The 21,254-nt window shown below is 45.2% G+C and overlaps 1 protein-coding gene across 2 annotated transcripts; it reads right to left on the bottom strand.

Annotated features, from left to right (window-relative positions):
- Window positions 1-169: 169 nt before the first annotated feature.
- dock11 (dedicator of cytokinesis 11) lies at window positions 170-21,151 on the bottom strand. 2 transcript variants are annotated; one of them, XM_085901305.1, is made up of 54 exons: window positions 20,886-21,151; window positions 18,811-18,927; window positions 18,179-18,268; window positions 17,699-17,781; window positions 17,545-17,611; window positions 16,429-16,524; window positions 16,224-16,358; window positions 15,742-15,925; window positions 15,055-15,134; window positions 14,818-14,901; window positions 14,605-14,745; window positions 14,181-14,444; window positions 13,999-14,121; window positions 13,495-13,577; window positions 13,279-13,401; window positions 13,093-13,169; window positions 12,157-12,341; window positions 12,025-12,090; window positions 11,340-11,432; window positions 10,393-10,504; window positions 10,212-10,324; window positions 10,045-10,128; window positions 9,763-9,852; window positions 9,581-9,702; window positions 9,435-9,504; window positions 9,258-9,368; window positions 9,108-9,179; window positions 8,908-9,054; window positions 8,750-8,833; window positions 8,583-8,694; window positions 8,225-8,263; window positions 6,903-7,084; window positions 6,726-6,827; window positions 6,579-6,654; window positions 6,419-6,507; window positions 6,003-6,123; window positions 5,843-5,909; window positions 5,721-5,768; window positions 5,494-5,639; window positions 4,819-4,934; window positions 4,615-4,752; window positions 4,336-4,518; window positions 4,150-4,263; window positions 3,792-4,007; window positions 3,662-3,719; window positions 3,464-3,570; window positions 3,278-3,400; window positions 3,088-3,201; window positions 2,578-2,724; window positions 2,294-2,504; window positions 1,885-2,075; window positions 1,710-1,807; window positions 1,501-1,639; window positions 170-913 (listed from the first exon to the last, which is right to left on the bottom strand). In XM_085901305.1, the coding sequence occupies exons 1-54, from the start codon at window positions 20,988-20,990 to the stop codon at window positions 824-826; spliced, it is 6,228 nt and encodes a 2,075-aa protein (XP_085757431.1). In that variant the 5' UTR covers window positions 20,991-21,151; the 3' UTR covers window positions 170-823. The 2 variants fall into 2 exon arrangements, with proteins under 2 accessions (XP_085757431.1, XP_085757440.1); XM_085901314.1 differs by lacking the exon at window positions 8,225-8,263.
- Between the last annotated feature and the right edge of the window lie 103 nt (window positions 21,152-21,254).

Below are 21,254 nucleotides of genomic sequence, written 5' to 3'. Positions count from 1 at the left end.
GGGGAATAGATTCATTTCAAAGTCTGGTGAGAGGGGGGAAAAAGATCAACAAAGATGACGTCAATCATGTCCCTGCATTGTTCCACTGACCATTTACATGATAAGCATCAAGGCCGTAAAATAAATGAACAAGCAAATTGGGATTTTGTTCTGAGAAGAAAAGATTGGCTATTGTTTGATTTACTTTAATGGGAAGGGAAAGCCTGTACAGGAACACAAGTGACAAGCAGCTTGCTACTGTAAACAATGCGTTAAAAAAAAAGGCAATGGCCACACTTGGTCTCCAAACTTTCAATCAATATGTGACAAATATAAATACAAGCACAAAGACAGAATGAAATAGTGATGACCGATTTATGTACATCTTGATGGCTATTTTTCAGTGTAGCACTTGTGAAATACTGTTTTAAGAATAGCATAAAATACAAGCTCCCCCTGTAATTGTCCCACGAGCCCAGTCTTGCACGAATATTTCATTTCGAGCAACTTGGGACACTCTAAACATGAGCCGTGTGTTTACGTGACTGGCGGATAAATTGTTGAATAACAGTCCAGGCGTGTTTGCAGAAGCAAAACGGTGTCGTGCATAGATCTGAACGGCACACATGTAATGTGGCGTCATTTGAAAAGAAGGAAAAAAAAAAATAAAAAATAAAAACAAAGCAGTGCTTTGAAGCATGTTTCCAACTCGACATGCTGTTTTACATTCAGTCACGGCTTGCATCCGGCCCAAGGCGCAGCCTCACGATTCTACCGCGGCTGGCATAACCCCAGGAATGATAGCATCTCCTGGACGTCCTACTATTGTTTTTTATGGAGAGCGTCAGCCAAGGTCAGCCGAGGTGCCGCTGATGGCGCGGAACACGTTGAGGGAATTCTGCAGAAGCGAGCGCATCATGCCCTCTTGGTAGATCTACAGCCAAAAGTGAAAGTAAACATGTGGATGTAAAGTTAATATTCAAGTCACAATATTGCATTGAAAGTATTTTTTTTATATATATTTGTAGATATGTAGCATATACACAAAAATTGTATCCATATATCTATTAGACATAAACTACATATAGAATTGACATATGGATATACATATATTTTCTTTATCCAGTTTGTCTGATGAATGAGTCGTGAGAATTGCAGAATTGCACGTCGTATGTTTTGGTGCACTTTTTATTTTATTTTACCTGTCTTCCTTAAAGCTGCCGGTTAGCACGGTTAAGGGGGGAGGGGGGGAAGAAAAGACGGGTTAGACCAGTTATTCTTGGCACATGGATGGCATGAGGATGATGTCTCAATCATAGACTGCACAAATGATTGCAATCGCGCAAACACACAAACTTGGCGTGAGTTTGGTGCAATTGAAATACATTTACAGGAACCAGAAGGGGGGGGGAGAAAACAAGGTATCAGAGTCGTTTCTGCACTGTTGCTAGTCAAGTCAAGTCAAGAGCTCTCTCAGCTCCGAGCGGCGATACTCGGAAGATGTTTGAGGCCCGACGTTACCTGCTCGTGGATGATGTCAGAGAGCTCCTTCACCATGTCTTTGAAATTGGCCTTGAGACCCTCGTGGTACTCAAACTGGTCTTCTTTGATGAGACGCTCATTGATATCTAAAGCCATGCTGCAGGCCTCCACAAAACGCCTAGGGGAAAATGTCGCAATTAAGGAGGAGCAATTAACAATTAGTGAGTTACCCATCTCGGGTGACTTGCCTAAAAATGTCTTTGAGCTCTTTCACTTTCTTGCCAGACTGGTTGCACTTGCCGTCATCCAAAAAGGCTCTGGCGTAGGCCATGGGGCCGGCGTTCACCTGAAACGACGACAACAACAACCTGCGTCAACACGCGACGCTTCGCCTGAGGCTGAAGCCGGGCGGAGCGGTTTGACCTGCACGGAGATGCAGCCCTGCAATTTGAGCTGTAGTTGGATCATGTCCACTTCGGCACCGGAACACAGCTTGTGCAGCTCGGCCGTGCGAGATCTCATCTCGTCGATGGCCACGTCCACGGGCCGCAGGTCCACCTGCTTCTCGCCGATCACCTCCACGCGCTTCTTTACGTACGGGAAGGTGTTGGCGGCTGAGGGAAGCCGAGAGAGTCGCAGAGTCACACGCTATCTATTGAAAAGAGGGTCTTTGGCGTAATCCAGTTAAGGAAAACAACCGATAGGAAGAACGAAAGGCTCCCAGGGAAAAAGCTAATTCGATTCTGGTGCCGGGCTAATGGCCATGCAGCCATTTGGGCACTTATGCAGACGGCGCATCCACGCCCTGATAAAGTCGATATTTGTACTGTACTTGTGAGAACGGTTTTCCTCTTGCACTGCTCCTCCACGCCGCCGTGCTTCTTGCCCGACAGCGTGTACGGCGTCTCAAACACAAAGCGATTGATGTTGTGGCACTTTTCAAAATCCGTCTTCTTCTCCGGCAACTCCTTGTCCTCAAAGTAGGGCTTGACAAAGGTCACTTGCACGTAGGCGAACTTGGGGTCCAGATCTTTGGGGTTCACCTGTGAGGAAACGATGGCTGCGTGACGACGTGTTTTCGGCGGGAGCGAACCGGCGAGGAACTACGAAGGGCACCTTGTTGGAGTCTTGAATGATCTTGACGTTTTCCGGCCCAAATTTTTCCCCGTAGAGCGTCAGAAGTCTCTGGGAGATTTCGGAAAGCCCGGTGAGTTTGGGCTCTTTGTAGATGTACTCCTTGCCGTCCTCCTCCTCGAAAAAGCCCTGCGCAAAAAAAAAAAAAAAAAAACCCGCACGCTGGATTGGAGATGTAACGAAATTTAAAGCGGTGGTAGAGTGAAAAGGAAAATAAATCGATTGAAAAAGACATCCTGTAATGTTACATAAAGAAGTTGATGTTTTGAAATCCTGCTGTTGCGCTTCTTGTTAGAGAACAGGAAGTTGTGCAAAAAGCAAGAAACATTGACCAATTCAGTCAAGTGAAGTTCACAACCTTTTTTTGGTGAGGAGTGTATGTATGGATATTATATTCTTTTATATGAACTATATTTTATTGTTTATTATAGTTTGATTTGGTTCTGTTTTTGTAAGGCAATTTGATGCAGCATTTAATTCACTTTGACTCACCTGTCCATAGAAGGCAACTCTGAAGTAGGTCCCGAGCAGCCTGCGACCTGATTGGATGACCTCCATGACCTTGTTGTAGGCTCTGTGCAGTGTGTTGTACAGTCGGCTCAGTTTCTGCAAGGACGCCATTGAGTTGCATGGGCGGGACTTTGTACACGAGGACGTGCCGCAAATTTTGCCGTCGCGTTACCTCGTAGTCGTGGCGCTTCTCGTAGACGGGGATGGCCAGTTTGGCGATGTGCGTGATCAGCTCGTAGCGCTCGGCCTTCCACAGAGCCTCCACGCAAACCTCCAGATGCTCCACCAGGACTTCCTGAGCAGAAGCGACAAATCTAAACGATTCATTCCAAGACGCTCGGCGCTTTTGTCAAAGAACCTCTGTGTAATAGACGTCTTGCATCCCCGTGTCTTCCTTCATGGCGGCTTCCTCCTCAATATTAAACGTCACCTTCTTAAACGCGGCGAGGCCACTGGGGAACAACTCTTTCCGTTGGAAAGCCCAGGCAAAAAAGGAAGTTCTCGTTACGCCACGATGACGTTTTGAAAAGATTTTCAGCCGGGCATTCGGTCTCACTTTTTCTGTGCAGGTACTCGGCAATCAGCGCCGCCACGTGAATGTGACACATGGCCGCCTGAGGAGACAATCGCAACCACGTGAGCGGGATGGCAAAAACCTCGCAGAAGTACACAAGACGCAATTTGACCTCGGAGAGATCGTTATTCTTCAGGTGCGCCCGGGCCATGCTGTCCAGCCAGGTCCGCCTCAACTCGGGGGTGCTGGCGTAGGAGCGGGCCAGGCTGTACTGCAGATCCAGCAACATTTCCGGGTCTTTCTCGTGCTCCCTCATCTGGGCCGTGGCCATCAGCACCGTACGGATGCGCTTGGTTAGACCTTTGACTTCGGAGGGGAACCCTGTGGACTGAAGAAGTTGACGCTGACATCATCGGTTATTATCCCGATTACTTCAAAATGAACTAAATTGGGGTATAAATTGCTCGAGTTCAATTCGACACGTTGCAAAGTAATCAGATTACTTTGCCGAGAGGCGCGTTAGCGGCTACCTTCATGGCCTTGTCGCTGTTAGCAAAATTGTTGATGATGGAGAGCGACTCCTGGAAACGCGAGCTTCCGCTGAGCGCCACGTCGGAGATCAGCTGGCTCACCGCGATGATGATCTGGCGAGAGAAGAAGACGAGAGAAGGAGAAAAGTGGCCGGGCCAAAGGCAAAGCTGGCGCTGGGGTTTTACCTGAAGATGCGTGCGCAGGAAGGTCTTCCTCTTGGTGTACTCGTAGTTGTTCCTCATAAGCAGGAAAAGCAGCCCCGAGGCTTCGGCCCTCAGCGAGGCCATCTTGGAAACGCAGCATTTGAGCACCTCGCAGCACAGAAGCTCGCAAAGGGTCACGCGACCTTTGAACAGCACCGAGGGGAACTGACAAGAGAGCGTTTGGGGAAAAAGTTTTTTTTTTTTTTATGTGTGCGTCTCGAGTCAAAACACACGAACATGACAGCGACATTCGGAGCCGACCTTGTTCATGAAGGCTCGCAGCGCAGCAAACACGTGCTTGAGGGCGGCTTCTGATTGGCCCACTTTGAGGAAGGTCAGGTAGACGTCAAACATCTTCCTCATCAGAGCGTTGTGGCCGTCGCCGTCCGTCAGCTGGGTCTGACGAGACCACCGGCAAAATATTAGAAACAGCTCTCCATCTGATGTGTGCGTTTGTGTGTTCACCTTGAAGCACTGGATGAAAATGGAAAGGACATCCAGGATACTCGAGCACACCTCGGTGGAAATATTGCCCTCAAGCAAAGCCTGGTGATGGATTTCTGCTTCGGAATTTCCCGTCCCTGAAACATGCACACATGCACAAACACGTTTGAAAGATTACAAATCAAAGTGATGGCTAAATTTAACCGCTCTAATTGTTAGACTGCTTGCCTTTATTTTGATGTAATTCTAACCTTTCCAACCAAATATTTAGGTCTACTACATCTGATGTCTATTTGAATACAGCTTAAATTTATTGCACAGGAGCAGGAGAGCCTTGGGAAAAAAAAAATAAAAATCAGATATTAAATTGCAATATTTTGGGGGGATCGCACTATTTATTTTCTTATTTTGATTTTTAATGTTTTTATTTATTTCATTGTTTGTTTGTTTTTATTGCCTTACTCAAAAGGCTTTATGAAGCTTTGTCACAGACTGAATCGTTGGTTTCCGCCCAAATTCCATTGCTAAGTGATAAGTGCGACGCAGCAATTAATCAGCAGCGTGGAATGTGGAAAACATGAGTCAGCATGAACTTCAACCTGCTGCTCTGCTTACGTATCACTTTTTTTTATGCTCCATTGTTTTGGAACTTATCACAGGCCAAAGTAAATAAATTAAGAGAGTGAAGTTTGTCACCTATGTTGAGCGTGAGCGAGGCCTCCATGGTGCCAAACTGATTTATTTTGTTCTGGATGACGCTGGCTCGGTTGCAGCGAATGGCCGGCATTGTTTGGGACTTTCTGTCGAGAGAGAACAACTTGGACGCGCACGCCTCTTGACTCCTTGACGGAGCAGACAAAAAATAAAATAGGTGAAATTAGAAATAAAGTTTTTGGCGGATAAGCCTTACTATGACATCTCACCTGCTGATGTTCCTCTTGCCGATGTAGCGGAACTGAACCAGACAGATCCTGCAAGTACGTGGAGTTTTAGCGACGCAATTTCATTTGCTTTACGATTTTGTTGATTTTCAGGAGCTACTCACTCAAGCAAACTGAGAAAATTCATAACGTCTTGAGGGTTCAGTTTGTTCCAATAGGCCATGAGAGTGTCTGCGGACAAAAAAAAAAAAGCGATCGCAGTTTACGTTTCGTGGTTATTTTTAGCGTGTCTCTTTGTGCGGCGGCCTGTCGCCCGTCACTGACCTTCTGACAAGGTTTTGGCTACGTGTAAAAAGGTGAGCAGGAGGCCCTTGATCTCGTAAATGCCGAGCCTGCTCTTGGGTGGCCCGGGACTGCTGCTCATGGTAGAGCCTCGTCTCTGCAGCTGCACAAACAAAGGGAGGGGGGGGGGGGGGGGAAACAAAATATGACTTTAAATTCTGTTGAAGTAAATCATTAAGCTTAGCTGAAAACAGAAGCTAAGATGCAAATGAAAACACTCTCAATGATATTCAAAACATTGTGTGTGAGTCTATGTGTGTTTCATTGATGATTAACAGCACTGCAAGAAAATAAATAAATAAATGATGTCATTCGCCTCAAACAAATCTAGGTTAGATGTTGCTGGGGCAACGCCATATACAGCAGCTATAAAAAAAATAAAAATAAAAAGGCCTCACGTCAATGCTATCTGGCGTCCCGGTATCTATAAACAGAGATCCTCTGGAGTCTTCCCTTCTCACGACATGGCCGTTAAGGACGGGCAGGCCTGATAACGACAACAAAATCTATCAGCGACCAAAATAAAGAAACACTTCCTAACGACTTGTATCGACTCACTGTGGTCTTTCTCCAGAGCGGTGCTAGTCCTCCTGCTGTCCGTTGAAGAGTTTGATACGAGGTCGTCTCTCGAGCTCTACGAGCGGCATGCGCGCTTTGTATAAGTACGCTTAAAAAAGGTGCTGAAGGGATCCATTTTGAACTCACGCTGATGTTGGGAATGTGCGGCTGGGCAGAGAGTTGCTTCAAGTTTTGGAAAAGCAACTCAAACAGCGGCAGGTAGAGCAAGCAGATCCTGGCTTGCTGGTTCTGAAATAAGAAATAAAAAAAAAAGACATTGACAAAAGTAGAAACGAGGATGAGGTTGATTTCCGTCAGCCTGACCTTGAAGGCCGTGTAGCGATCGTCCATGGCGTGTTTGATGAGCAGGTTCTTGAGCGTGCCGACGGACAGTTGCCGGACTTCGGGTCCCAGCTGCAGGGCCGCAGCCACGTCTCGGAGGAGCAGGCCCACCAGGAAGTGGTTGCGGCAGTACTCCTCGGTCAGGCTGAACTCCAGACTTTGATCTGCGATGAGCCCAGAGACGGTAAGCAGGTGAAAATTCTGTCTAAAACCAAAATCAGTGTAGTAAGCATTTAGCAAAGGCAACATTTTCAAGAGGTTATGCGCAAGTCCTCTTAATGTTGATGTTTTTTTTTTTTTCCCCCTCACATAAAAACAATGCAACAAGAAGAAGAATTTGGCTCTATTATATATTTCCTGATGCAGGAAATGTATAATCTCACAAGTTTGCGTTGAGCAAACAGCATAGATGAGCAGAAATCTAAAGAAAGGAAGCAATCGTGTGCAAGGCCAAAATGCTGCGTTAATATTAGAACAGGCAAGTGCATCCCGGAAAAAAAAAATCAAGCACCCGCTGGAAATGAGATCGAACCCAGAGTGATAGACGTCAACTGGGCATTGCTACTTACGGGAGCAGGCTAACGGCTAAGGCTAACAACAAAAGTCCGACGTGTTGAACGTGTAGAGAAAGGGTCCGACATTAAGCGTTTTTGAGCGGCGGCCCTGCCAGAACTACCACTGGCCCTGATTTAAAACAATATTTAAAAAAAAAAAATCCAGAATGATGCTGTACATGTAAGCGTGTACTCTCATTGGCCAAAAAAGGACAGAAGATCTATAGGCAGTCGCTTCATAGACTTTGAAAATCAAATCAAATCCAAATATTATAATATTAATAAATGATGAATTAATGGATATTTCTAAATAGTCATCTAAAGCAATAAAAAACAAAACAACAAAAATCATAAATGAATATTTCTTGGACGAAATAATGAAGCATGTAGACCCAGTGGCCAAAATGCAAAGCTCACAGATAAGTTCATAAAGCTCTAATCATTGAAAAGTGACATCTTAAATGTGTCGATTTCATTTCATTTACTTATGAAAGTATCAGTGGGTCGACAGTCACGCCCTGGCTAATGTCCGGACCCCTTGCGTAGACAAAATAGATTCGTATGGAGTGTGAGCGGATTCCCCCAGAAGCAAAGCTCATTTCTTCTACAAAGCAAAAAAAGCATCGATTCAGCATCGGCACCGTGCGCTGGGCGAGCGAGGGTTAATGGAGGCGAGAGTGCGGAGAGTTGAAGGAGGCGCCGGTGGTTGCGCGCGGGCGGCGGCAGGACGGCGCCGTCAGCATCACCTACCTACAGGGCCAAAAAGCTCCGTCGCATACGGAATAAAATCTGACCACAAGCAAGAAACAAAAAACAAACACACACGGCAAAGGGTGTTGGGTACAAATGAGGAAATTGGGGAAAGGGTTTCATAATCCATGCAGCATTGACATCAAATTGAGATGACGCGCCGGCTGCATTTGGTGGCAGTTAAAAAAATAAAAAGCATCCTCCATTTTGTGGCGTTAACAAAAGCATCCTCCATTTTGTTGCGTTACATTCAAAAGACATTGGGCGAGCGGGACTGTTAATAGCTCGTTGTGGTGGGGGATGCGGGTGAGGAAAAGGGGCGTGGCTTTCAAGCCGAGTGGAATGTTTATTTGCATACCTTGCACCCTCTGCATCTTGGTGCGCCCAAAGGCCATGGGCAGGTTGAGTGGGATGAAATGCTCGTGGTTGCACACCGCCGTTAGAAAGTCAAACTTCATTTCCGTCAGCGCCTGCGAGGAGACGGCGGTGTTGGCGTTTGCCGCGAGAGATTGGGCGCGGGTGTACCTTGGGATCCTTCGAGCTGAAGTGGCACATGTAGTGGTTGATCAAACCAAAAGCAAATCCCCGGTTCATGAAGGTCAGACACCTCTGAGGAGCGAGAAAGATGACGTGAAGCTGCGCCTCGGAAAAGAGGAGGCGTGTCGCTGACCCGCGTGCGTTACCTTGATCAAATTGGCCAAGCTCAGGTTGACGCAACGGGCTTCCTCGGGAATCTCCGTGTGGCGGATGGTGATGTGAGGCATGATGGACAGCACCAGGGACTGCAGCGCCTGGTGGAAAGTGTCCGGGAAGCGCTGGGCTCGGGGCATCTGGAAAACATCATCGTGTCAAATTGGGACAAGCGGGATTTATCAGAACCCACCTTCATTCGCTGGTCCTCTTGCAGGTACTGGGCCATTGACTTGGCCATTGTTTCAAAGAAGAACCAAGAATACTGCAGAGAAAGATGGGCTTGACTGTGAGAAAGGGATTTCTGCCACCTGCTGGTCACCGTTGCTACAACAGCTCTCACCTTGAGCAGTTTGTTGCTGGTGTTGAAATCGGCCGTCTGCTTAAGAACGGCTGTGACTGCCGTGGCCAGAACCTTGTGGCAATATGACGCACTCCCGGGCGCAAACACGTACTGAGAAGAAAAAAAATAATAATAATTTAACCTCTTGAACACTTTGCGTCCACAAAGCAGCCATACCTTCACAAAAGAGCGCAGGTAGTTTTCCAGCCCTTCCTCGTGACACTTGGATACGATATGTATGATGACGCTGCAGGGACGGAGAAGGCCATCGGACTATCAAACGACGGACGGACGCGTTCCGCGCAAACGAGCGATGAACTGACCGGAGAGAGTTGACAGCAATTTCTTGACCTTCTTTGGTGGCTGCCGAGAGCACTTCAAAGAGCTGCATGAGCACAGTAGGCAGGAAGTGGACCATGACGTGCGTCTCCATGGCGTGTAGGCACTGAGGATGGAGGGATGGTGAAAATAGATGCCAGAGTGCAAGTATTCACAAGAGTCTGACCTTTAGGTATTTGATAAGCTCCGCCCGGTTGTCCTCTGAGGTGCTCTTCATGAGTTGGCAGTGTAGAAAGAATTTGTGGAGATGAAGGTCCTGTGGAGGGAAGCGCAAACTATAGCAAACCATCAAATGTCCTTCTTGCCACACTCTAAAAACTGTTGGGTCAAAAAATTTTTTTTATCTCATTTGGGTTCATTTAAGCCAATTGCTGGGTCAGAAAGTCATAGACCAGTTTTTAGAGTGCATGTAAATGGAGATCTTTGAAGAAGGAAGTCTTTCTTTCACCTGAGCGTATATCGTCGAGACAACTCGGCTTCTCATTTTGAATAGGGGTTTTGCGTTTTCCACCCACTTGATATCTGGATGGGACTGTGCAGATGTTGACATTTATTTTATTTTTTTGTTTAGAAATGAGAAAGACGCAAATGTGTCCGTGTGTTTTTGACACAAACCTTTCTGGTGTCCTGACCCAGATAGCCGGCAGGCAGGGTCGCAGCGACAGGTAACTGGAGTTCTGTTGACTGCATCCTGCCGTCTTTCAGCAGAGGCAACCAGGAGTGGCCAACTGACGGACACACGAGCACGGACATTAACGGCAACAATTGCAAAATCGTTTTGAAAAAAAAAACTTACCCAGAGACTCCACAGCCTCTCTTTTCTTACTGCTGGATTCACAGCTGATATGGTAAAAGGTGAAGAGGATGTGGTGCTTCTCGTGCAAATGGACAGGTAACTCCATCTTGACCTGTGGATCGTTTTCCAGTTACTATAGTCATCGATGAGAAAATAGCTGAGCGCTTTAAGATATATGAGCTTGATAATATGAGCTTGTACTGGCACCAATGGAATTTCAATTTTGAAAAAAAAAAAAAAAAATAATACAAATTGCAAATAAAAGATTCTGAGAACACAAAATACACAAAAACACACACTACTGTGATCAGCAGGTATTACACGTGTAAAAGTGTGCTCCGTAAATTGGGGTGAGGGGTGGAGTCACTCAAATTAAAATGTTATACAGCTGCCGCAGAACTATGCAATGTCCACAAGGGGGCAGCAAATCGGCAAAATGGAGGCAAAACAAGAAAAACGGCGTGACAACAGAGATCAACAATTTGAGTCAGGAACAGGACTTGAGACTCATCACATCTTTAAGTATTGTGAAGAAAAAAAAATCGAATGATATGAAGCATGTGGTTGTAAATCGTGTGTGTGTACGTGCGTGTCAGTGTCATATGGCGCAGAGGGTGGGGAGGTGTGTGTGTGTGTGTGTGTGTGTGTGTGTGTGTGGAGGGGGGTTCTGAAGATCTTAATCCATTTGATTTTGGGGCCATATGGGGCCTTCTGCCTTATCTCAACTAACTCTTTCCTTCCATGCATGTGCGTGTGTGTGTGTGTGTGTGTGTGTGTGTGTGTGTGTGTGTGTGTGTGTGTGTGTGCGCTCACAGTAAAAGAGATTAATTGGATAATCTCAGCGACAGCATGGCAGTTCCAAGGGAATTTGAGGGTCAAAGATCCTTTCTAATTCCTCATACAAAGGCATAATCATTTTTTTTTTCTCTCTCTCAGAAGCATCTCACCTCATCATAGAATTCTGGACTTTGGTTGTGGTGCAGAACAGCAGCATAAGCGCTGCTGGTGAAGAGAGAGTCGACTGGTTTTCCGTAGATGCACTGAAGCACAAAAAAATACTTTACTGAGTGAGTGAAAGAATTTACGGCTCAGACGGAATGAATCTATCACATGTCATTCATCTTCCGCTTTTAATTATAATTGGGTTGACATGAGAGATGGTAACGGATCAAAAAACAGAATTAGGAGAAGCTTCTGTCTTCTGATTTAAGAAGATGGAAGAGATGTACCGGGAATATGTTGTCTAGTACCGGCATAGAAAAATTGCAAGACTTGAGTGGTGATAAGAAGTCTGATGGGAGGCCAGATTACCTGCTTCGATATGAGGGTAAGAGGCGGGGCTTCAGACGCTGCCTCGTATCTTATGCGCCAGTGTTTTCATACCATCACGGTACACGAGGCCAGAAAAAAAACGAGACGAGTACAAACAACAATTCACCGTGCTTTGATGGCAGTTTCCACCCGCCAGCAATTAACATGCGGGGGCCATGGAGAAGGAACCATGAGTGAGCCTTCATTTTGCCCTCTTAATCATTGTTGGGCCCTCAAGGGAAATGCTGACTTGACACTTTTGCATTCTTAGCTTGTTTTCTTGAGCAATTCATCAAGAAAAATGCTTTGGGTGGCGCTCACCTTCAAGGGGGTTGCGCCCTCTTCATCTGAATCTCGGAATTGCACGCAGACGGCGATGTTTCTCGCCTAGCGGAGGTAAAGCATCCGTGTGAGTGTTCACAGAGAAGGTTTTATTGCGAGAAGGGGGCAAACCTTGGTGAAGCTTTTCTGGTTGTCGTATTTGAGTTGCAGAGGGTAGACGTAGAGTTGGTTCTTGTAGGTGGTGAAGGGGTAGTTGTATTTGGCCTCCTCGGGCAGGAACTCCTCCACTTCCACCGAAACACGCTCGCAGCTGTCTTCGAAAGGCCTCACGGGAATGTAAGCGGACGTCACCGTGTCTGAGGAGGGAAACATTTACGACATGTGCCTTTTTGTTGTTTTGTTTACATTCCAACGGCAGGAATCGCGTACGTGTCGCTATTCTCTCATAGAAATTGCTGAGCTTGGAATTCAAACATATTCCAGATGAAATCAGGTGGGTGTGAAAACTTTTTTCAAAGCCTGGCACAACGTAAGTGCTGCCTTTTGTGACATTATGATGGGGAGGGGGGCACATTTTTTTGAGGGGCAGACATTCCAATTTAACTGCATGTTCCGCGAAGGTCAAAACATAAATAAATAAATAAAAAAAAAAAAAAAAAAATATATAATAAATAGCTGTGAATGAAATAAAAATAAATAAATAGATATATAAATGACATAGAAAGAAATATATAGAAAAAAAATAATAATAAAATAAAAAATAAATACAAAGAAATATAAACATAATAAATAAATAGGTAAATAAATGAATGATAAATGCATTCTAAACAATGAAAACAGTTTTCAAGTTCAACATGCAACTTCCCTCTCAAGACGGAGATTGTGTAAGAGACAAAAGAGCACAATAGCAGTGCACTGCTGCCTCAATGTAGATAGCGTTGCACCATTCCGGACGAGGGTGTGACAAGAACCGCGATTGACTTCAATACACTGTCTTATCTGCATCTCCCTCTCATACTAAGCTTTTTGTCTGGATAAAAGATTATCCCAATGCAAAAAGAGTCTGCTTGCGGTGTGTTGAGAAAAAAAAAAAAAAGGAGTACATACTGGAAAAGTCCGGTGGGACGCACTCAATGGTGACGTTCAGCTGTCCGGGGATGGTCTGAAGCTTGCTCTTGTCGGGTCTAGAATCAAAACCAAGTAAAAACATGAAAGGGGGAAAAAAAAGGCAGATATGCATAGGGAATAAATGATATTTAAAGCTAAAAGAGTACAGGAGTATCCATGACTCACTTCCTGGTGTCAGCCAAGAGCTTGATGATGTCATTTGTGGAGATTTTTCCACTGTCCTGGCGGTAAAGTGGCGAAAACTTGCCGTCCATGTCAAGACTGCCCTGAGCGTCCTTGAACACCTGCCTGGTGAGGTGACACATAGTGGCAACTTTGCTCATCTTAAATTTATCGATGGCCTCGCGGGTCATGTCATTTGGCAATTTGTTGACATCTTACTTTGCAGCCCAAACAAAGGGCATCCTGTACTGGCCCAGGCGTTGGCACGTCTGTTTAGCCGCCTTCAGGACCTTCTGAGCGGTCTGGCGTGACACAAAAGGGCGACATACGTTCCAATCAGTGGTGAATATTTTGATTTTTCAGACTATGAGGCATCCTAATTCGAATTGAAGTTCAATCACGTTTGACTCATTGGCTGTGCTCGTTGTGGTGGGAAAATGAAACTTCATGAACCAGTTGTATTTTTGGACTCCTCTAGATGGCACTGTTGTTTTGAAGAAAGGGATTTAAGAAATGGCAAGTCTGAGTGCTTTCAGACATTTGTTGAAGAGAGTGCCATCTCAACTGGTACATGAAGCATCTTGAGGCTTCATTTATATGATAGATTATAACCCAGTGCATCGAATACATGAAAGTTTCTGAAAAAATAGATCTGTTCATTGAGGCCTCGCCTTAGAATGGAATAAAAATCATAGTTAAATGCATTAGAGGGTAAACAAAGACCTTGTTGATGTCAGAAGTCTTTATGTACGGCTCGGCACAATTGGTGATGCCATTTTGTAACACCTTCTCCACACGGGCCACCAGAAAGATATCAGCATGAGGGTGGGTCACTGAAAAAATTGCCTAGAGAAGAAAAAAAAGTGTCACCATGTTTGCCTTGAACAATTTATGCACGTTTGTACCTGTGTAGGGAAACGCAACAGCGCCTCCGACACTCTCTGAAGAACAGGCAGGCAGTCGCCCCTTCCCGAGTCGGAGCTCATGAAAGGCCTGCCTCCTCCTCCTCCGCTGCCTCCTTCCGAATCCGAGCAAGGCGAGAGCTGGCCGGCGGTGTCGCTCAACATCTCCTTCACGCAAGGCGGGTTGAGGTCCACGTGGAAGTCGGCAGAGATCTTACAGTTCTTGGAGATGTCAAAAAGAGCCAGGCTTATGAAGAAGGGCTCTACCTGCAAATGAGCAGAGGGAAGGCTCGGGGTTGTTCATCTTTCAGGCCTACTTAAAATATATTTTAATTATTTATAATTTATTTTAGAATGGAATTAGAGTTTCATTAATTGTTGGCTGAGAGCCAAGTGAGATAAATAAAGCAAAAAAGTGATGGCCCACATTGGAAAGGACACCGTCGCCCTTTTCGCTAACGCAGCCCTGGAGACTGAAGGTGAGATCGTGGCAGCCGACCACGATGCGGCGACCGAAGCGCTCCTCAAACGGCTTGACGTCCGGCTCGATGCCGGAGAAGTCCAGCCTCTGTGGAGAGGAGGAGGAGAAAAGATCAGATACGAGCAATAAAATAAATAACGGGGCGAGCATCCCCTCTACCTGTGTCTCAGGGTCCAGGGAGAAAAGTTTTTGCCTGCCTTCGTTCCGGTTCATCTTGTTGAGCTGGTCCGTTTCTCTTGCATACTACACACGCAAACACAAACAGGTTGAGAGGAAACCAAATGAAGCAGTTCTGGAATCTGTTTCAATGAGGTCAGTATTATGAAGAAATTTAAAAATAAAAATTAACCAACAATGCAAACCGCGCCCAAACTATTTATTTGTCTATTTTGGTACCTTTGTGAGTTCAGGTTGTAAGTTCCTCCCCAGACCTTCTGGCTGGCTCTCGCTTTTGCCTTGGCTGCTTGTGTCATCATCTGATTGGACGGCACAGTCAGTCATGAAACAGATGAAGAGGACTCCATATTCATTTCTTGTAGGGGCTGAACAATTACACGTGTTTACATTTTATTGTTTCATGAAGGATATAAAAAAATCGAAGCGATGAAGATGTTTGGATGATTGTTGTTCTTTAATTTATGATCCTTAGAATTTGGGCAAGTGGTCGTAGAGCTTGAAAAGTTGCAAGTCAAAATGTCATGTCAATAAATAAATAGTCTTTTATATTAATTCGTGGTTTATTTGCCTTTATTTAGCATAATACTAACCTATAAGACAAAAAGTAGTAATAGTGTTTAGAGCTCTTAAGTCGCTACGTTTTTCCCCACACGAATTGAAACCTGGAGTTTTGAATTGTGATGCGGTTAATTATTGGGATTTATACTAACGAGCTTCACATCGTCAATACATTTACGGTTGGTCTCGCTAAATTGACATGTCACAGTGGACCAATGAAATTGTCTGAGGTCTCGCTCTTAGCGAATGTTCAGATCAGGTAAATGGAGCCTTGTATTTAAATGTTTTTTTGTTTTTTTTAATCCATTTGTGTGACCAGTGGCGGCGCTAGAGGGGGACTCGTCTCACCCAAGGAGCCGTCCAGGGACTCCCCTCCGTTCCTCCTCTCCTGGCAGGCCTCGCTGCTGTTCTGCAGGGCCTGTTTGAGGGTAGCCACCCACTCCTCCATCTCTGCTTCGCTGTCGGCCGCCAGAAAGTGGCTGTAGCGCTCCTGCATCTTCAGCTCAAAGCCGTTCCGACGCATTTTAGGGCTCTGAAAAAGGGGGAGGGGGGGGGGGGGATATAATTTTAACAAGGTGTAGGGGACAGAATTTACACTCATATTACAAATGAACAGCTAAAATGAAAGATGTCGGGGCGGTGGGGGGTTAATCCACACAAGTAGCCAGGAATAAATGACAAGCTTTCCCCATCGGAGCCATTAGCCTAAATGAGTCTCCTCCCATCCATCTCGTGAGTAGCCTCATCCAACAAAAAGCTTTCTGGCAGCACAGCACACACAAACTCCAAAGCCCTTGTGTCAAAAAAAAAAAGAAAACGGCTCCGGCGACCTGAATGACATCAATGCACGAGTCCAGGTAGATGGAGCCTTTGGTTTCCTTGCAGTGCTTCTCATCCTTATACGAGTTGAGGATGTAGGAGCCGTCTGGGAGCTGGGACAGGTCGAAGTATCTCCTCTTGAACACCTGTTAAGGATGTCGATCGTAGCGCAAGGTTTGTTGGGATTTTGCGTTTGGCCGGCGGTGACTCACTCACCCGCATGGAGACAGACAGGCTGCTGTTAATGTTGGCTTTCTGAAGCCAACCCTGCTTCATGATGCCGCCCCTCAGGGAGCACAGTGACGACGTGTCCTGCCGTAAACAAAAGTCAGCACAGCATTCCGACTGTCTGCTGTGTAGCACAATTGCTCCGTTTTTTTGCTCCTCTTATTTCTTGATTTATTCATATTTATTCGTCGCTCTTGTTTATTTATTGTCTGTGCCTTCTTGATTTTACTTTTTGTGTTGTTGTTTCGGATGTTATGCCGTGGGATAGTAGGTCAGGCAATTTCGATCTCTTTGTGTGTCTAGGCATGTGAAGGGATTGACAATAATGCTGACTTTGACTTTTATGTTGAATTAAAAAATTGGAAGACAAAAAAATCTGGATTACACTGGTCAAGAGATGCTGAGTATTTTTTCATCAGACATGCAAAGAAACGTTTCTAGATGGATTGCTAAATAGGACCTTGTTTTGTCTGTAGCACATTAGGTAGTAATAAGAATAATAAAAAATACACAGTAATATTTATGAATTAAGGGATAAGTTCAGAAACAAGTAAGTGGATTTTTTTTCGGAAACATCATCGTTAGGATTTATAATGCATGGGAACATTTGTATTACGCAATCTTTTATAGGTCAAACTTGTGGAACAAATCATTTGAGAATTGTTTTTGACTATATTCCACAATATCTAGTGAATATTTTTGTTTAAATCTTGCTTTTGACCAATATATTCAAACACATAAAAAACTTTAAAAAAAGTTGAAATAAAAATGTAAAATAGAATTTCAGGAATTTTCCCAAAAATAAAAATCAACTTGCTGTAAGAAATAATGATTTTAAAGAGCAATTCAATCTGAAACAAAACAAAAAAATCCCAAACTGGTATAACCTGTACGATGAAACAAGGGAGCCATCTAGGCGTCCGCCTTGCCCATCCCATTTATTTTCTCCTATTTAAAGCCTTTCGCCGTCCAAATCTATGCGCATCCGGCCAGAGGGCAACAAGGGGGAGGATCAATAAGAGCTATTTATAGAACCTCAAGAGAGAGCTTCTGGTTTGTCGGCCCTGTCTGACTGCACTCCCCCCCCCCCCCCCCCCCCCTTACCTCGTCTTTGGCATCTTCATCGACCTCGAACACGTGAGCCGCTAGCTTGTCTGCCTTCAGGCCTTTGCTACGGAAACAAAGAGAAAGAGCGCGCTCTCAGTTTTCACTTGAACTCAAAGCTACAACCACCAAGCCAACTTCCTCGCCACCTCACCTCGGTAACATGCGGAAATCACCAGAATAGGCCTCGTATTTGTAGTTGATGACATGCCAGTCGGTCTTGTACATGTTGATGCACTGGCGGACGCCGAAACAAAAACACACACACACGTAATAACGGGAGCAGGAAAATTCTGCCCTTTGACCGTGACACACAGGCCTGGACTAAAGTTTTGTTGTTGCCGGGCCGCTGTTGAAAATAGGGCCTCCTTGCCATATGTTAGGGAAAGCTCACCTAAGTCAGTTTTAATTGCGCCTTGTCGAGCCGATGACAAGGAAAAGACGGATCTGTTTAACAGAGCCTGGCAGACGTCTGCTAAAAATCACACAACTTGAAAATCCTGCCCCACATGACTCATAAAGCTTCACTAATGCCAAACGCTTTACTTCAATCCCCATGATTGAAAGTCAAGTAATGTTCTTCGACTTCCGGTCTCTTAGCTAGCGCACGTTTTACGAGTTAGCGCCGCCGTACCTTTTTGGCAAACAGACTCCCGGCTTCCCGCTCTGCATTCTGGGGCACAGAGGGAACCACGGTTCGCCTCTGTCGGGATATTTGGGACTCCTGCGTGAAAACACACACACACACACACACACACACACACACACACACACACACACACACACACACACACACATTAACAAAGTGAGTGGAAAACATAAAGTACAAGCGTCACAAAATTGTCTCGGGGTCACAGCAGTTCTCGGAATAAATCAAAACACATGTGCTGTCTGGCTGCGTCGCGTTGGACCTTATTTTTGAGTTTGGAAAAGTTTGGAAGAAAGTTTGGAAATAATCTTTGGTCCAATTTGGACTCCAAAACAGTCAAGTCGATGTTTGGTTTTGGAGCAAAAACGGCTTCATTGGTAGATGCACGATTTTCTCAATTGTACACAATCGGAGCCAAAACGTTATTACGAATGGAAATGTGATTTTCCGTACAGACGAGGCTCATTTACTCCAGTTCTTGAGAATTTTATTCGCGTATGGCTACACAGTCAGGTCGATAGCTTTTTCCCTCGTGCCACATTGGTTGCCATCCGCTGCCTCTTTTATTTAATTTGTAAGACAACGCCTCTTCCCGCCTGACAGAAACAAGACATCACCGAAACATCGTCGACGGGGCAGAGCAGCAGGTCTCGTTGGGGGTCGCTGTGGATCTGAGCCTTTCTCTGGAACACCACGGCCTCGTAGTCCAAAGGCTCGATGAATTTGGGTTGCTCCTGGGGGGGGGGGGTTCAAGATAGACAGTTGTGTTAAGATTTGAAGTCAACAAATGTTCATGTCTGAAATATGAAAAAGGAGACAATGAAACACAGAAAGAGATTCTAACTTCCACTTTTTGAGATTTTTAATGTGAAAAAAAAAAAAACCTTATAAAATAAAGTGCCTGAAAATGACATCACAGTGACTCAGGTAACAACCAATCACAGTTTACCTGCGAGTTTCATCTTGTGATGTTTGCAAGCTGAGCCGTGATTGGTTGATACCTGAGCCCTGGGAAACTGTGATGTCATTTTCAGTCGGGAGCAAGTAGCAAAATGGCCGGTGGGTTTTGCTACTTCGTTAATTTTTCACAAATACAATATTAATCCGAGTGTCGTGAGAGAAGATCCGTCCAAAAATGTTGGTTGGGCAATTGAGAAAGTAACTCAGCCCAACGCTTCCACGCTTTTTCACATATGAGTAACATTGACAGCAAGAGTCTGCTGAGGTCGGCGCACACGCTCGGGCCCAAAAGCAGCAGTTCTCCTTCCTGTCATGTGCAACAAGCTCAACCGCAGAGCCGCAAGTTACGGGCCAGCTTTGAGCAGCACCAGCAGGCCGGATCATGTTACACACAAGACGCGGATGGGTCCAGGGGAGGGGTCGAAAAAGAGTTTTAGACTTTTCTTGACATACTTCTAAACAAGCAGCATATCATATAAAGGGCACTCTTCATCCACGCACAGATTTGAAGATATCAGGGGAGCTTTTCCATGCGTGTTCATGCAAGTGAGCAGATGAGCACGCCAGACAAACCTCGGCCACCACAATAAGCCAAACAGCGAGTCAGTGTATGAGCAGCAGCAACACAGCAACAACAAAAACACCAGCAAAATCTCATTTGTTGCATCGTGTGCCGTTTGGGGGTTGTCCGTTACCAGTCCTGGAATATTTCTGACAGAACTTTGTACAATGAATCTCATTGTGCATGCAGACACATGTAAGTGTCCGGTGAATGTCATGATTCACCCCAAAAATACCCCATAAAAAAAAACAAAAAACTAATACTACAAGTAATAAAAAAAATAAACTAATACACTAAAAAACTAACAAACATAACAAACTGAATTTAAAAAAGAAGAGTAAAAAAAGGTAATAATTCTTCTTTTTTTTAATAATAATTATAATTATAATAAAAAGTCCTAAAATATCATACATAACCCTGTTCCGGAAACACAAATGGCACGTCTAGGCATAGCAACAGGCCACAAAAATGTCCCCGAGAGGCAAAAAGAGATGCCATTGATGTCACAGGAAGTACGCTTCAGGGAATTCCCACAAAATCTCCTCAAAACTGCACCCGGGGATCCTCATGTCAGATCAAATCAAACAATAGCACATGCAAACGTCCATCAACTTGATGTAGCTCAACTTTACTACACCGCTACTACATTCTACAGCAGAAGACAAAAGGGGTGCACTTTCCAGCTGATCAAGAACCAAACCTTTTGTCACATAGTGGAATTAATTCCTACACAGTTCTGGGTCAGAAGGGTTCTTCTAGGATTGCCTCAAGACACTGACCACTTAATCCCCTCATGACTGCAACAAGCTATGGCTGCTATAAACACATGTGAAGGGAAAAAAAAAAAAAAAAAAGCTACGTATGAATGAATGAGTGCATGGTCACGGCAGTGCTGCTCTGCACCATGTGGCTGAGTCCATCAGACATGACGAGGCAGGAATGTCCAATCCAACCGGCGGACAAAAGAACCTCCACAAGATTGGAGGACATTTCAATGCACTTTAATGTATTGGACATTTTTGTTCCCGTCCGTTCGATGGTACTTCAAAGTCCGACGTACAACAGACAAAAACATACATAAAGAAGGGGCTGCTTATGACTCACTCTTGGTGTAATAGGGGAACATTAGCATGGCAAGAAAAAGACAACAAAAATCTTTTTTTTGCTCACCACCGGGTCCACGGAGCTCCTCACCGCCTCAGACACGCTCTGTCGGACTTCCGCTGCCGTCCCGGGTTTGCTCAGCCTCTTGGTGAATTTCCGAACCTCAGACATAGCGACCCAAAAGATTTCGAGATGTATATATATCCACAACGTGTGTCCCGGCGGGGCCAGATGCGGGCCAGCCAGCCAACCAGCCAGCCAGCGGGAGCAGTTTGACGTCGCGAGGCGGGGCGGCCGCTTCTCGTGATGCTGATGAGAGGAGGCCAACAGGAGGCGTGGCCAAGTGGGATGCTTTACTCACACTCGCTTCCGGGTCTTGTGATACGCAACTCACTTCTGGTTGTCTTTGAGGAAAATCTGTCGAAAAAATGAGAA

The sequence above is a fragment of the Syngnathus leptorhynchus genome, chromosome 2 (genome assembly GCF_054491065.1).
Source record: "Syngnathus leptorhynchus isolate UIUO chromosome 2, UIUO_Slep, whole genome shotgun sequence".
NCBI lineage: Eukaryota > Metazoa > Chordata > Actinopteri > Syngnathiformes > Syngnathidae > Syngnathus > Syngnathus leptorhynchus.
Note: the sequence above shows the minus strand (reverse complement) of the source record. Positions and strands in the feature narration are given on the sequence as shown.

Bases quoted from the DNA above. Each gene is read 5' to 3' on its own strand.
- dock11 (XM_085901305.1), bottom strand. From the start codon at position 20,990: ATGTCTGAGGTTCGGAAATTCACCAAGAGGCTGAGCAAACCCGGGACG. The intron at 14,122-14,180 runs GTACAAACGTGC...TTTCTTCTCTAG, and splicing joins TGTTGCGTTTCCCTACACAG to GCAATTTTTTCAGTGACCCA. The intron at 3,571-3,661 runs GTGAGACCGAAT...TCCAACGGAAAG, and splicing joins CGAGTACCTGCACAGAAAAA to AGTTGTTCCCCAGTGGCCTC.